The 14,493-nt window shown below is 41.6% G+C and overlaps 2 protein-coding genes across 4 annotated transcripts in view; both read right to left on the bottom strand.

Annotated features, from left to right (window-relative positions):
- DNASE2B (deoxyribonuclease 2 beta) overlaps positions 1-8,909 on the bottom strand; it is a 32,349-nt gene extending 23,440 nt beyond the window's left edge. The window contains exon 1 of the mRNA XM_027683243.1: positions 8,803-8,909. The gene's annotated coding sequence lies outside the window, so the exon portion shown is untranslated. The remainder of the gene's footprint in view (positions 1-8,802) is intronic.
- The window catches only part of SAMD13 (sterile alpha motif domain containing 13), a 15,328-nt gene continuing 3,296 nt past the window's right edge, over positions 2,462-14,493 (bottom strand). For 2 of the 3 annotated variants that reach the window (XM_027683246.1, XM_027683247.1), the window contains 3 exons: positions 12,978-13,062; positions 8,803-8,914; positions 2,462-3,634 (listed from right to left, as the gene is read on the bottom strand). In XM_027683246.1, coding sequence (XP_027539047.1) covers positions 3,491-3,634; positions 8,803-8,914; positions 12,978-13,062 — 341 coding nt within the window. In that variant the 3' untranslated portion in view covers positions 2,462-3,490. Of the gene's footprint in view, positions 3,635-8,802; positions 8,915-12,977; positions 13,063-14,370; positions 14,462-14,493 lie in introns of those variants that run through there. The other variant, XM_027683248.1, reaches the window with a different exon arrangement.

The raw sequence follows: 14,493 nt of genomic DNA, 5'->3' as shown, positions 1-14,493 counted from the left end.
GCAGCACATAGTCAGAACAATTTTCTCTGGGTTGAGAAAGTGATCTGGGTGGACAGGCACAGCCACAGACCCCATACTTTGCTGACTGTTGCCTTATATGTGCTCTACATGTGGCACTTGGCACTGTGTTTGGATGCAAAGAGAATATGCCATGCATTGTGTATTTACAGCTTGAGAAGAGAGTGACCAGAGCTAATGAACAATACCAACATATATTTCACAACCATTATATCAGAAAAAGCATACTGTAATGTTCTCAAATAATTTTTAAAAGTGCAGGAGAGATTGTGATAGATATGCACTGCTGGTATTATGCAAAGGGTAAGAGGAAGGACAGGGAGCAGGAGGCCCTTGGCTGCAGCATGGCTCTGGGTTTGTGCTGACTGGCAGCAGCAGGGCAGGGTAGCTCACTGCTGCTTTGCTCCTTAAAGATGTCTCCAGGAGAAAGAGGGCACTCTGAATTGTGGTTCGGTGTGAAAGCAAAGACCATTGTCATGCTCAGTATCAGCTGAGCAGTCAGCTGGCAGCTTAACCATCACCCAAAACACAGGGAAGGCTTTTAAGGAAGAGAGACTCTCCTAGCTGCAGGCACATTTAAGGGGGTTATAAATTGGATTCCTGCATAGCTCTGCAACTCAGAGCTGCAGTACTGACATGGTATCCAAGTAATGCCTATCAGTCGCTTCCTCATCTCAACAGCAGCTGTGTTTTCTGCAAGAGGAATGGTAGCTAAAAATAATCTGGCTTTGACTTCCTCTTTCAAACCCTCCAGTCTCTTTCAAAAAGATTTTTTTGTTCTCCCAGAAACAGCAAGGAGAATGTAAAGACAAAACCAGAACGGTGACCTGCACAAAGGGAACAGCAGCATTAGAAAGCTCAGAGAACCGTAGGAAACTACAATAAAGATCAGGAATAGTAAAAAAATTGTCACAGTTTTGAGCAACATCCTGCAAATTCCCTTTGGCACTCGCAGCAAGCTTTCTGTTACGCCTTTACTTGTGTGACTCAATGGTGCTGAGGAAAAGGGGAATACAATCTGGATGTTTCTGAATGCAATTCATTTGCTCATTAAAACATATTAAAAGAAAGAACTGTGCTCAGTAATCATCAAATGCACTCTCACGTCTGCACAGAAGAGATTTTTACTCCCTCATAGAATAAATATGTTTTACTTTTAATTCTATGTCATCCATAGATCCACAAAATATGTCAATCCCACACCAAACATGCAAATGGAGAAGAAGAGAATATTCAATTAATCCTTTAGTAACACAGCACTATGTATTCTCATCCAAAAACAATTCTGCAAATACAGGGCTGGTAGGCATGTCCAGACTGCTGCACGCAGCCTTTCATAATCCTTTTCATAAACAGACCTAATTCCATATTAAAATATGTAGGAGTTTCATATATAATTTTTCAATTGCAGCCCACAATTAGCCTGATACAGACTATACCTCAAAACTCCCCAAGGTAGCAAGGATGATCTCTATTTGAATCTAGTCTTGCAGAAGATGCCCACTCCCAGTAGGTACCTCTGGACACTACCAACTATAAACAAAATCATAAGCAGAATTCAGACCGTGACTTACAAACCTGCTGCTAACAGACCAATACCTGAAGTGAGAACAGTACAAGGGACAGAAAAAGAAATGGTGAATACATCTCCGTCCTAGTGTCTCAAATTCCAGATCAATATGTTGTACAACGTAAAGGGTTGAAAGTATACAAGAAAGCATGCCACTGTATATAGTTTATGTATTATAGCACATACCATGAGCTTTACCTATGGCATAGCCATTAACATGGCCTTATCCCTTCTCAAATCTCAACACCAGAAACCGTAAGCAACTCTCTGAGCGCTGTACATGAACAGCCACCTCGCCCTTGGCCAAGTCAGAGTGAAGACAGGGCCACCACCTAAGCAGGGGATTACAGGAGCTCCTCCTTCCTCTCCCTAAAATCCTTTCTCCACTTGGCAGAAAGCAGCACTCTTCTCCCTTCTCAGCTGCACCCCCTCACCATCTCCTCCCACATCATTTCCACTTTCACCACACTCCTTGCTCAGCCTCACATCCCAGTTTCAGGGGTTATCACAAAGCTCTCTGGGCCAGAGACGATGGTGAGCCCAGACAGGGCTTAGCACCATCCATGGCTGTCTCCCAGATTTTGGGGGTAAATCACATCACCCTGTGTACCAAGGCTAGCACAGCAGCTCTGCAGCTCTGACAGGGGGGAACTGGGATCAGGGCTTCTCCTTCGGCACTATGGAACACCAGAGAAGAAAAAGCAAAATAATTAACCCATTAAATATCATGGTAGGTGATGTTAAAAGTAATCACAAGAACATAGAATATTAAGTAGATTTTGGTACCTTTTTAATTGGAAAATGGAGAAAAACAGGAGCTCCAATAAACCACAACAAAGAAAGAGAGAAAGTAAAAGATCTGTAAAGTAAACTGAATCCAAACATAAGCAATGTTTTATTGGGATATAGCAAGCAACCTATCAAATAGGGAACTGGTACAAACAGATTGAACAAGACTCTCTTTTAACAGAGATGTATGGTGATGAGACAGCTTCTTTCAGTTCTTAAAACAAGTATTCAAACTGTTAAGTAAAGCATTAAAAAAACCCCAATCATTACAACACCAAAGACAGACAGTATTAAAAATGTGCAGAATTTTACTTTTTACAAATTTCTGCATAATGTTAGAAAACAATCATAAATTAAAAAAGGAATAAAATTAAGCTTTTGTTGTTGTTGTTTGCAAAGGAACACAAACCTTTAAAAACCAACTATATTTTACACTGGACTACTATTAAAAACAGGTGAAAACAAGTTGAAAATTTAAAGAACAGCAAAAAATACACAACCCAGTTTCACCTGTCAGCAACACCTTCTGCTATCGAAGGAGTTATGTTAGTTGTATGTACAGCTTTAAACATTGCAGCATACCACAAGTAAACCTTAATAAGGTCAAAATAGGACCCTCTGCAAAAAAGGGTGACTTGGCAAGTGTCAGTCCCATCCTAAAATTAAAAGTAGGAATAATTTTAATAGGTCTTCAGTGTAAACCAAAACCTACTTTAACTGGTTTCTCTCTCCTAAAGATGCCTGTAAACTTTCTTTGGGGTTGGTTTTATTTTTTTTTTGTATTTCAATTAATGAAATCAAGAACTTGTCTGGCTCAAAAATGAGAATGACATACGTCCCTTTTGTTCTGGATACAGTGATGTAGCTATCTCAACATGCTGACTGACACTTCCTAAAAGAGAAAATCATTATGTACTATGTAAAAAATACACACCACCTCTCTCAGTTCAGACTCAGTATATAGTATATTGCCAACTCTATCCAATAGGATATATATTGTAATTTGGTTTAAACTCTTAAAAGATATATTCCCTCTTTACAAAGTTCCATCACATGAAACCAAATTGCTTATTTTTCCTTTGAGGTACAACATGACCCCAATGAGACAATTGGCTACAAAGAGTTGTTCTTTAGATGTTGTGTCTGTAGAGGTTTTACGTGATATTCATAGATTTTCAGCGCAGGCCCCAGTTTTAATGAAAGTCCAGTCAGTACATCATTTCTTGTCATCAACAGTAATGATTTGCCATCAATTTCCTATAAGAAGAATTAAAGAGTTGATAAAGACAAATGTACACATCTAACAGATGAGAATAGTCATGCAACAAAAGACTACTACAGAGAATCAGTCAGAAAAGAAATAGCAGCCTTTATTTTCCTGAAACCATGTTTATAGCTGCTAAATTCTGCTGTCTGCTTTTCAAGTGGCTCACCTGTGCTGACTAAGGTATAAATACTATTTAGTCAAGCAAAAAATTCAAATGAGCCTCATTTCAAAATTCCCTCCTTGTAAACCTCTTTCAAATTAATAGGTACAAGTGCAGATTGCCTAATTATCAGCCATTAAGGGAAGGATACCCTTAAGAAGGAAGCTTACTAAGTGCGTTTCAGAATTACTATTGACAGCAACATGCAAGTTTAGACTCATCAGTATCTGCTAATAACTTCAGGTGCCTTCTTTAAAAGGCCAACCTTCCCAAGCATCCTGTGGGGGAAAACTAAAAGACTCTTGCAATCAGATATTTCAGAAGGGCCTAACTGGAGCTTGACACTCTGAGGTAACTTCTCTTCCTCCACTTACAAGGGAGGAGGAGAAAAGTGGCAACTTGCCAGCTGAGATCTCAACAACCCATACACTTTCCTGCTTAAACATCATTTGTAAATCTGAGATATGGTGGCACTTTTTTCTCTCAGACCTTGACCTTCTGACCTGATTAGGTTAGAAATCCTGTAGGCTTTGGAGCTTTTTTCCATCTCAAAACCTTGTCATATGTTTGAAAACTACCTCTAAATGACTTTTCAAAGGTCAAAATGGAAAAGAAAGAATCCACATGTCTCAACTCCCTCCTCCATTCTAGACATGGGATCATCCTTTTCATCACACTTTCCTACAGTTCAGTGACACTGCACTACTCCAGAAACAGGAGTTACAGCTACACAACAATGCATTGGTTGGTGTCTCATAACACAGCCAGACCTTCAAAGGGCATCACAGCCCAAAGAAGTATACAGCCTTATCTGGCATTCTCCTGCACTGGACTTCACTCTGCTGCTTCATTCTTTTTTTTACTTTTAATTAAGAAAACCCCCACTATTAAGTGTTGAATTTGTTATCAATAGCCAACAATGAATTCAAATGCTGGCATATTGTTGTTGTCCTCTAATATACTGCCAAAATATAAGTATTATAAATGTCACACATCAATTTATCAAACTACAGCATGTTCCTTAGGAATATTAAATGTTGTCTTGGAAATGTTAGAGATCCCATTCTTGATTATAAGTCAACATGAAAAGAGGAAGATTTATATTACAGTTCAGCATGAATTTGTCCAGACTGATCTCTCTTATAGTTCGATAAAGTTTATAAATACAAAATACATGGACAAACCACAATATAGTCAAAGATGAACTGAAAGTGGAATTTCTTTAAAATACCCCCAGGATACATAAGACTCTTAATCCCTCAGAGGAGCACAAAGTAACAGTATGTCTAAAAGAAAAAAAAGTTTCCAATAACTTTTTACCCAATTAGAGCAGGTCTCTTTCCAATTACTGTTGAGAATGTTAATGGTTAAAACCAGTTTCTATCCTCTCTTTTCCATTCGTCACAATTCTTTCTGTGGGAATTTTGACACCAGTGATTATTTTGCTCATTGCTATGCCCGATCTGAAGTTGCTTTTCTGCTGCTGTTCAACGATGCTATGGAGGAAGAACAGCCTCCAGCTTGGTAGGATCCCAATGAAGTAAATCCAGTACCTGGAACAGGAGAAACTCCAAGAATAGGAAAAAAGCATCTATTCCTTCCCCTTCTTCTTCTACAGGGTTCCCTGTGATTTCTAGAAGTGCTGGTAACTACTAAGGCTTTCATTGAATAGAAAACATCTGTGTAGAAATGAGCGATTATGTATTCAGAGTTCAAGCATTTTATATCTTTGTGTGTATTGTAAGCTTTACCTCTTCCACTTCCTTTACGTTTCCACATAAACATGCTTCTGCAGAATTGTCACAGTTACTCCATTTTTTGGCACTAGGTAAGATTTTGTATGCTTTGGTGACTTCTCTGATTTCTTCTCTGCTACTTATCTATTTTCTGGTTTTTTTTGGGGGGGGATGCAGCTTCACTGCCAGCTTTCAGTATGCCTTTTTTTTATGTTACTTGCAGAGAGACACCTCTGCACAACTAGAGCTAACAGTAATCTCCCACTGTGCCTGGATGACCTCAACAGCAGTTGAATATTGTCTTCAGCAAATAACCAGAGGACTGGTTAAGCTTCAAGTCCTCCCACCACTCCTTCTGCCCCTTCTGAGAACTGCAATGTTTTACAGCACAGGCCACATGAAAGCAGGGCAGCCACCACGTTCACATACTCCCCGTGCCGTGGCTCTGCTGGAAAGTAACAGTGGACACAGGCTGGTATCAAACCCCAGATTCCCTTCGGGTAAGAGATTGCAGTGAGGCCTGGAGACCAGCACTGGGCTCATCTGGCTATCGCAGGACTAATGGTTAAGAAGCCACATGGCAATAACAAAGGTCACAGCACTAGCATGTCTTGAGACTTTGCAAACAGCTTCAGTCTTGGAGTGAGCTACAGCCCTTGTGCTCCCAGGGCTCCTAGAGAAAGCCCAGCCACATGCTGGCAGGCAGCATTTCTCTGAAAGTGTTCACACCTTCACCCTGCACCTGGTATTCCTCCCTCTTTAGGTATCCTCTGTCCCCAACTTCTTGGCTTGTCTGATTTGCTTGCTGATGTTATGGTTTTTTATTACTGGGCAGCATCTTTGAGTTGAATGTGTTTTCATCAGTGAGCTCTTTTGATTTGCTGACATCAGTGGAACTCCAAGAAGGAACAAGGTGTAATCATCATACAACCATCACTTCTTACCAGCACTTACAATATGGTTTTAATAAAACATTCTGCATCTCTTAAAATGTCTTCTCATTGTCCTTAAAATATTGTAAGACAAAATCAGGTCTTAAAAATTTTTTGAGTCACTTGTTTTAGGCAAGTCCAGATGTATTCAGATTCATCAAAAGAAAGTGTGGACTCTGCTACTGTTGTGTAAAACCTGAACATAATAACAGATTACATTCTGGGCTATGGATGTTTTGTAAGGAAACCATTGTGCTACCCCTACCAAAGCAGTTCAGTGGTAAACAATTTCCCAGTGTTGTAGGTGACACTGAATACTTTCCTTTACCACTTACAACCTCATTCCTTTTCCAGTACATATTCAGGGCAGTAGCAGATCTGGTTTCTAGGGGCCCATGCAAACTGCAAATGGCAGAGGAAAACAGAGATGGCCAAAACTTCGGCTGCGTGACTGGTGCTCTCTAGACAGAGGATGGCTGGGATTCAAACTGAACCTGTCTGCACTGCCATACCTGGAAGATCCTGATAACAGACACCATAAGAAGACAGTTAAAGTTAGTGGCTAGTAAACAGTGTAGAAGAAACTGAACACCACCACTGGTAAGAGGTTAGGGATAGGGTTGTTTATGGGGTTGTTTCTGATCCAGACAGGGAACAGGCTGGCAGAGCTGCCATGCAGAACCAGGTACTTGCTGCTCCTTGTGCTGCTAATGGAAAGGAGGGGCAAAGAAGTGGCAATGACTTCTGCAGCGACTGTCCATCCCACAGCTCCTAGCCACATCCTGGTGGCAGCTGTCTGCCTCTCTCTCCAAGGCTTTAGCATAAAGTGACACTGGCAGTGGAATCACAGCCACATTTCTGCACATGCCTATCCTAGCAGAGTCCTCAGTTATCCTACTGAAGCCACTTGCCCTCACTGCAGAATACTAGTAAAACCTTTACACTCCACTTCCACGCTGTTTCCCATAAGGCTGTTGCAAATTGCTTTGCCAAAACTCGTGAGTCAGCCTCACCTTGCTGCTGACAGATCAGTAGTAATTACTGCAGTATTGACAAGCCAGCTGAGGTGCAGAGAGGTTAAGATATTTGATGAAAGTCAGAAGTATCTGTCAGTACAGGATAAAAACTCCCAGAGGCCACAATTACTTTGTCTGTGTGGGTTTTTAAGCCACATTTCCAGGGCTGTTGAGGAGACATGGATGCTGGTATTAAGGAATGGACACATTTTCTTTTTTGGTCTGTTTACCCATCTTCAAATTCTAAAAATGAGTAGCGGCTGGAGAAAGAACCTTCATCTGCAATTTGCCAGAGAATCACCCAATGGCAGGCTTTTCAACCCCAAGAATAAAGATACAAAAGATACTTCATTATATTCATCAGTTACAATCAGATGGGATTTCACAGACATGGTGCTGAAGGCCAACATTAACCTGATCAACGATGTCATTTCATATGAGATGCACAGTGTCCCTGCAAAGCTGCCAATGACTTGCACTAGCCTCTGCCTTGGAAGGTCAAGACATCTGTTTTGATAACTAAGTACAAATGTTGGTGACTAATTTCCTGGTAGTTGCACTTAAACCTACAGATTTATCAGAGAAGGTGCTGACCTGACAATCTGGAGATGTAAGTCACTCCCCTATGGAACAGGTGGGCTGTAGGCCAAGTCAGCTGACTTCCCTATTCTGCTCCCTTTACCAGTTTGCTGGCAGGTGAGTTACAAGGGGCCATCTGACTGTTAAGCTCTTTGCTGACCAAATCTACCAGAAGAAGCCATCCATCAGCATCAGCACCTACAAGGCCCAGAAACAAAGACCCAACCTCTTTCTCAGACTGTCATACGAACACATTGCTCCCCTACCAACTTATCCTTTCCCTGTTCACTTGTACTGCCAAGTTCACTGTAACACAGCAGCCCCTTTTTCACCCTAGGCCTTCAGAAACAACATGTTGCTTAGGAGCCCCATGTTTTATAAATACTTATGAGTGTACTTGCACAATACACTAAGAAAGAAGGGAATTACTATTCAAAATGGTGAAACTGAGTGTGTTGTACAGGGAGACTTGAGTTCAAGCCAGAAAATTTGTTTAGATTTCTCATCTTTCTAATGACTGTTTTAAACAAACTCCAACTCATTAGCCACAGCTTGCAGAAAAATATTATTACTCAAAGTTCATAGTCCCATGGATTGTCATCCAGTAACAGACTCAAATCCCCCCATTAATGTGAGATTTTCACTCCCATTTTACAGTATATAGTCAGGCCTATGGCAAAAATGTGCAACATGAGAAACTGGTGGCAGTCAGAAGGTGTTTGATAACAGGTTTACCTGTTCTTGAAAAGCACTGGCTTGTTCTTCAAATCCAGCTGTTCTGAAATAATTCACAACATCAGTAACAGCCCAGTCAGCAGGATCTGGAGGTCTCCCGTTCTCTACTGAACTGCAAAGTGAAAATCCAGACAAGTAATCACTAAATGCGTGCAGAACATCTGCTGCTTCTTTGTCACACCACACATACATCCCCTCCCTCCTTGTTTCTTCAGAAAAAGTATTCTTTGATGCACCTCCCTCTGCCCTGATACAGAACAGTCATTCCTGCTCTTTTCCATTTCAAAGACCTAATGCTGGGGACAACTCCCAGGTACCTCTCCCTTCAGAAAAGAGGAAAATATAGGAATCTTCACATCAGCCAAAGGTAATCAGTCAGGATCTTCCTACAAGTGTGTTGCCTTTGCTGTTGGAGAATGAAGACTGCCATAACTGAGGATCCAAATTCCTGTCCTTCAAGCCTTCAGCTGGTTTTCAGCTACCAAGTACCTAACGAATTGTGTGTCAATTATTCTTTTCCCAGATCAGACTGTGCTTCCTTGTAACATGGTTAGAAATTACTGGTAACCATCTTTACCTTATAAAAACAACAACAAATAATAAAACACAAACAAACTCACACACACACCCCCAAAAAAAAGAAAAACAGAACAAAACAAAAAAGAGGCACCAAATGATTGCACTTATTCTTAATATAGAAAATTTCCCAAAACTGTTTTTGGACTCATCTTCAGACAAATATATGGACTTCCTAAATAACTACGAATCTGAGAAAGCATCTGTTAAATGAAATCAGAATTAATTCCTTCTGTGATTAACCTCAGGCAATTGTTTTCCACAGCAGCAAAACCAACCAAACATTCATATTACTATCCTTATTCTGCCTTTCTTTTCCTCAAACTGGAATCACCATATCACAAAGATAACCTTTGTGTATCTAAAAATTCTTGGTAAAAGATACACAGTGAGTTTGATTGCCTTTTCTATTGGGATTTATGAGGATGAAGAGCAAGACATCAAAGAGTTTCTCTAACATGTTTCTCCAACTGAAAATCCCGAAGTTCATGTTCTGCATGCTTAACTATAACACTAATGAAGAAATATTGAAAATGTACAGATGAGGACATAAGTCAGAATCCTGTCCATGTCAGGTCTGAAGCTGAGCGGCAGGACTTGGATTTCAACAGCACCAGCTGGAAAAGACACACAGATTATACTCTGCTGACACCATTTTTGTTCTGTCCTCCAAATTTTTCTTTTCCAGCTGTCACCACCTCAGCCTTGCCTGGACTTGTATGTCTTTCAGCAAAATAACCAAGGGGTCAACCATTTTTCAAACCAGCCAAACAGAATCACATAGAGTGCCTCCCATCACTGTTTCTACAACATCCCAATTTCTACAACTTTCTGAGCCCTGGGAAGGAGGACTCGTGAAAACAACGGGTTTTGCGTCTCCCCTAACTCTTGAAATGTACCTGTCAGTATGGCAACAAAATCTGACTGCAGGGACTCATCCACAACCTATGCTGCACTTGGCCTTCTAGAAGCAGTTTCTTTCACTTATCACATATCTCAGAGCAATAAGCGAAGGACCAGAGTTTCTTACTTTTGCTCATCACATAATGACTTCATGAATTGCTTCACTGATTGTGATTACATAGAAAGCAACACTCAGTAAAATTGAAAATGGGACTATCTGGTCTTATCAGAGCTGCATTTTTTTTTAAGCCAAAGAATGCCTTTCTCTTAAGATTTTTCAGTGTTGTGCACATTCTGAAGCCTAAGAAGTAAAATGTGAAAAGCACCACACAAAATCTACACGTATTTATAAAAGCAGAATTTGAAAAATTATATTTAAATCTTTGCACTTTCCCTACGTTATAAACTATCACTTCCAATGACTCATCTTCTACTTAAAAATTAACAAACAAAACCCCAACAACTCCGTATTAGAAAAAACTCTAGGAGATATTGAATTTAATCCTTCCTAAACAGCAAATAAAAGGTTCAATCTGTAAAAATACATCCTGACCATAATTTGCTTGCTTCTCCAAACATTTTAATTTCAAGTTAAATATGGTCCCAAACCCTCCTTCCCACAGTTTTTTATCAGCCCAGGTGTGTTGGGGTTTTTTTGTAGCTTTTCTTTTATCACTAGGGAACTACAGCTTGGTCCAGCCCCATCCCAGGCCCAACTGCAATGACTTCAGGGGCTCTATCTCTGTCATTAACTAACTGCAGGAAATAATTGCAAGTTCCTTCCTCAAGGAATAGCATCATGCTGGACCTCAAGTGGAGCCAATTTCCACAGCTCCAGCTGCAGAAGACTGGAAGGCATGTGGCAGACTGCTGGAGGTTGGCTGGATTTTAACCCATCTACCCACACAGATGCTCATGTGGCTTGTAGACTTTAATACTGTCCTCCTTGCCCTGCTGTTGACATGGCTCTATTCTTTAAACAAGGAAAGCGAATGTATAACATCCACAGCTTAGCCATACACTGCTTTATGCCTGACATCCTGGATGCTGTAAGAGGACTTAAGAGGACTGGCATTTTAGGCTTTGACATGAGATACTAGATGCACTGACAGTGTATAAAGATTAGGCTTGTCTGCCTTTCACCAGTGTCCCTGTGCCTTTATTGCCATCATGTGGCAGAAGCAGCAAGATCTGAAAAGCCATAGCTGAGAACAAACAGATTTTATCCAAGCTATTTATAACCACTTCAACAAAGTGTCAAATACTTCCTCTGTAGATAAGCACACAAACATACTATATACATTCATCTAGAAACCACGGCCCTGATCAGTTTAATTACATTTCCCATCCATTCTAAAAAGCCACCTTAGCAATCAGTATTTGAGCCTTTTTCACTGAAGCCTCGGGGAAAATGATTAAATGTGAACTGTCCTTGCTTTGACTACCACCCTTCTCCTCCCACCAGAGTACTCATTGTAGAAGCCAGACTGTCAACTGAAGGTGGCTTCTGAGGGACATACACAATAATCCATTCACAGTCACTGAATAGGAAAATGCTCTTTATGTTGGTGTGGTATAGCCAGCATCTCAAGTGAAGGGGCAGGATGCTGATTTTAATGGCTGCCATCAGATCTTTTGATGCTGTGTCATAATCAGGTGTTTTATCAGCATCCTGAAGTGACTGTTATTATTATTTATATTACTCTAGTGCCTGGTAGCCTAAGCATTGTCATATTGTCTCGGATGGCTTATGTAAAAGGGATCTGAAGGAGAAGAATGAGCTGCAGCTGCGCAGAAGTGCTGCAGTTCGAGAGGACAGACAAAGAACTCACTCTAGTACCTTTCTTTGTGGTTTGTATTTTTTTTCTTTTAATATATATGCATATGTGTACATCTATCTCAGCATGGCTTCTATAACCATAAAGCAGCAAGGCCAGATTTTTCCACACAGAACTTCACTTCTCAGATCATGGCTTCATTCAAAATTGCTAGTCCTAATCTAAGAATTTCTGACCTTTAAGGATAAGTAAATGCCTATAAAACAGTCCCTATCCCTTAACCTGCAGTTTACCACATAAAAGGAAACAGTAGAGCAGTGCACACCATATCTGTCTTATTCCCACCGTAGGTCTGAAGTAAAAACTCAGCAGTTTAGGGCTTCTCCAAGAAACAGCTTAAGATATCTGTTTCAGAAGAGAGCTGACACTGAAGAGATATGCTGCTGCTACTTCTCAGCCACTAGACAGGTGGGCTGACGGCAGAGAAGGGCATCTGTCTTTCTGAATGAGACAGAAAGCAGATTTCCACACAGGACACTTCTCTCCATTAGGCACTGGTTCTGCAAAAGCCACGAGCAGACAGGTGAGCAGAGGTACAATATTGGTTACAGTGCTACCACTTTCTCTAGTTGAGAGGAAAAAAAATCAATGGAGGAAGGTGTACCCCTAACTCAAGTTACTAGCTTCTACATCTCTCCACTGCTATACAGTCCTTCTGCACACCTCCTCTAAGCAACTCAGTGCCCTAGAGTCTTCTGTTCCAAAGGTGAAATACAATAGAAATAGTTTAGAACAGAGAAGGTTTGAAATGAGCAAAGATGGAGACACCCACAATTGCCAATCACATTAGGTCAAAGGAAAACTACATTCAAAATCCATGTGCTGTTTACAGAAAAGGAACTCTATGAATTCACTTACTTTTTGACATCCAGAGAGCCATTTTCTTTGTTTTCCATGTCAACAATTAGCATGGGGAGGATAGAGGCTTCTTTTACTTCAGCAACTGATTAACAGGGAGGGAAAAAAAGCAGTGTGTAATTATTGCTAGTATGACAAGAGCAACATAATGTAACAGAAACAAGCATTCTACAGGGACACAAGCATGTTTCCACCTGAGAGCAACAGTGCTGTCAAAGACTGATTTTCTCAGAAGCTTGGCAAAGCCAACAGGAGCTAACAAACTAGAAAAAAGCTGACCTGTGCCTCAAACACAAGAAATATTTATTGCCTGAAAATCAAAGAATTTGATCCTTTTTAAGTGTTAAAATATTGATCAAATTATATATTCATATACATGGAGACTGACCTACAATATATACCTGCGTATCAAGAGAGCTTAACAGGCCTTCAGTCAGCCTGTGAGGGGTCCAAGCAGATGCATGATCTTATCCCTAGAGAGGTTTGGAAATCATAGCCTTGCTTTACAAATGGGGACTCTGGGATACAGATGAGCACAGTCATTTTTGCCCATCTCACACATAAAAAGGGCAAGCAGAATTACTAATTGAGCACCAAACTCCTGAGGTTTACATCAGTATCTTACCCGTAAGACCATCCTTCCTGCACTAGCTTCTTTTATAGGTACAGTATACCAAACTCCAAAAAGGGAAGGAGCACATGAAGCACACAGGAGAAAATCCCGTTAATTTCCTTCCTCACTGTGTGCTGCAGTACTTTCACCACATAGTTTTTGCCACCACTCCACAAAACACGCAGAAATGACCCGAGCCTTTCCTTTCTGTTCTCAAGTAAGCCATTTCTGTTTTAGAGAGCACCAGAGAACTGACCGAGGACTCAGGATGTTCTTGCAGTGTAGCATTAATGGATGCCAGTGAAATGCACAAGCTCTGGGAAGTACATAACAGGGAAATCATGCTCCTCAGCTAAAACTTTGCAAAAATAGAGAACTGCAATTAACACTGTTGTTAAAAAAAAAAAAAAAGGATCCTTTATTAAACATCACGTAAAGCACCAAGAAGATAGTAACGAACTAATGGAAAAGATGCTTCCTGCAGCGCTGACCGAACTCCACGTCTTGCCCCGAATCACTTCTCGGTTCACCTGAGGTGACAGCAGGCGACACCCGCTCCGCAGCACCTGCCGGACGCCCCCGCTCCGCGCCCGCGCAGCTCCCGGCGCCCCCCGGGCTCGGGGCGGGCACCTCCCGCGGAGCCCCCGGGGCTGCCCTTCCCCGCGGCCCCGCCGGGCTGTGACACCCGTTCGCCGTGTCACGGGCACCCCCGCGCCCGCTCGCCCGCTCTGCATCGGCAGCTCTGGCTGGGGGCGGGGGAAGCAAGGCAGAAAAACCTACCTACGAGCAACTAAACCAGTGCATGGTCTCCGGCTGCTGCGGAGCGCCGGAGCCCGCGGCCCCCGCCCCCCCGGCGGCAGCGGGCGCTGCGCGGCGGCTCCGAGCGGCGGCGGGCGCGGCCCC

The sequence above is a fragment of the Neopelma chrysocephalum genome, unplaced genomic scaffold (assembly GCF_003984885.1).
Source record: "Neopelma chrysocephalum unplaced genomic scaffold, ASM398488v2 Primary Assembly neopelma1_64, whole genome shotgun sequence".
Taxonomy (NCBI): domain Eukaryota; kingdom Metazoa; phylum Chordata; class Aves; order Passeriformes; family Pipridae; genus Neopelma; species Neopelma chrysocephalum.
This window is presented reverse-complemented; position numbering and strand designations above follow the sequence as displayed.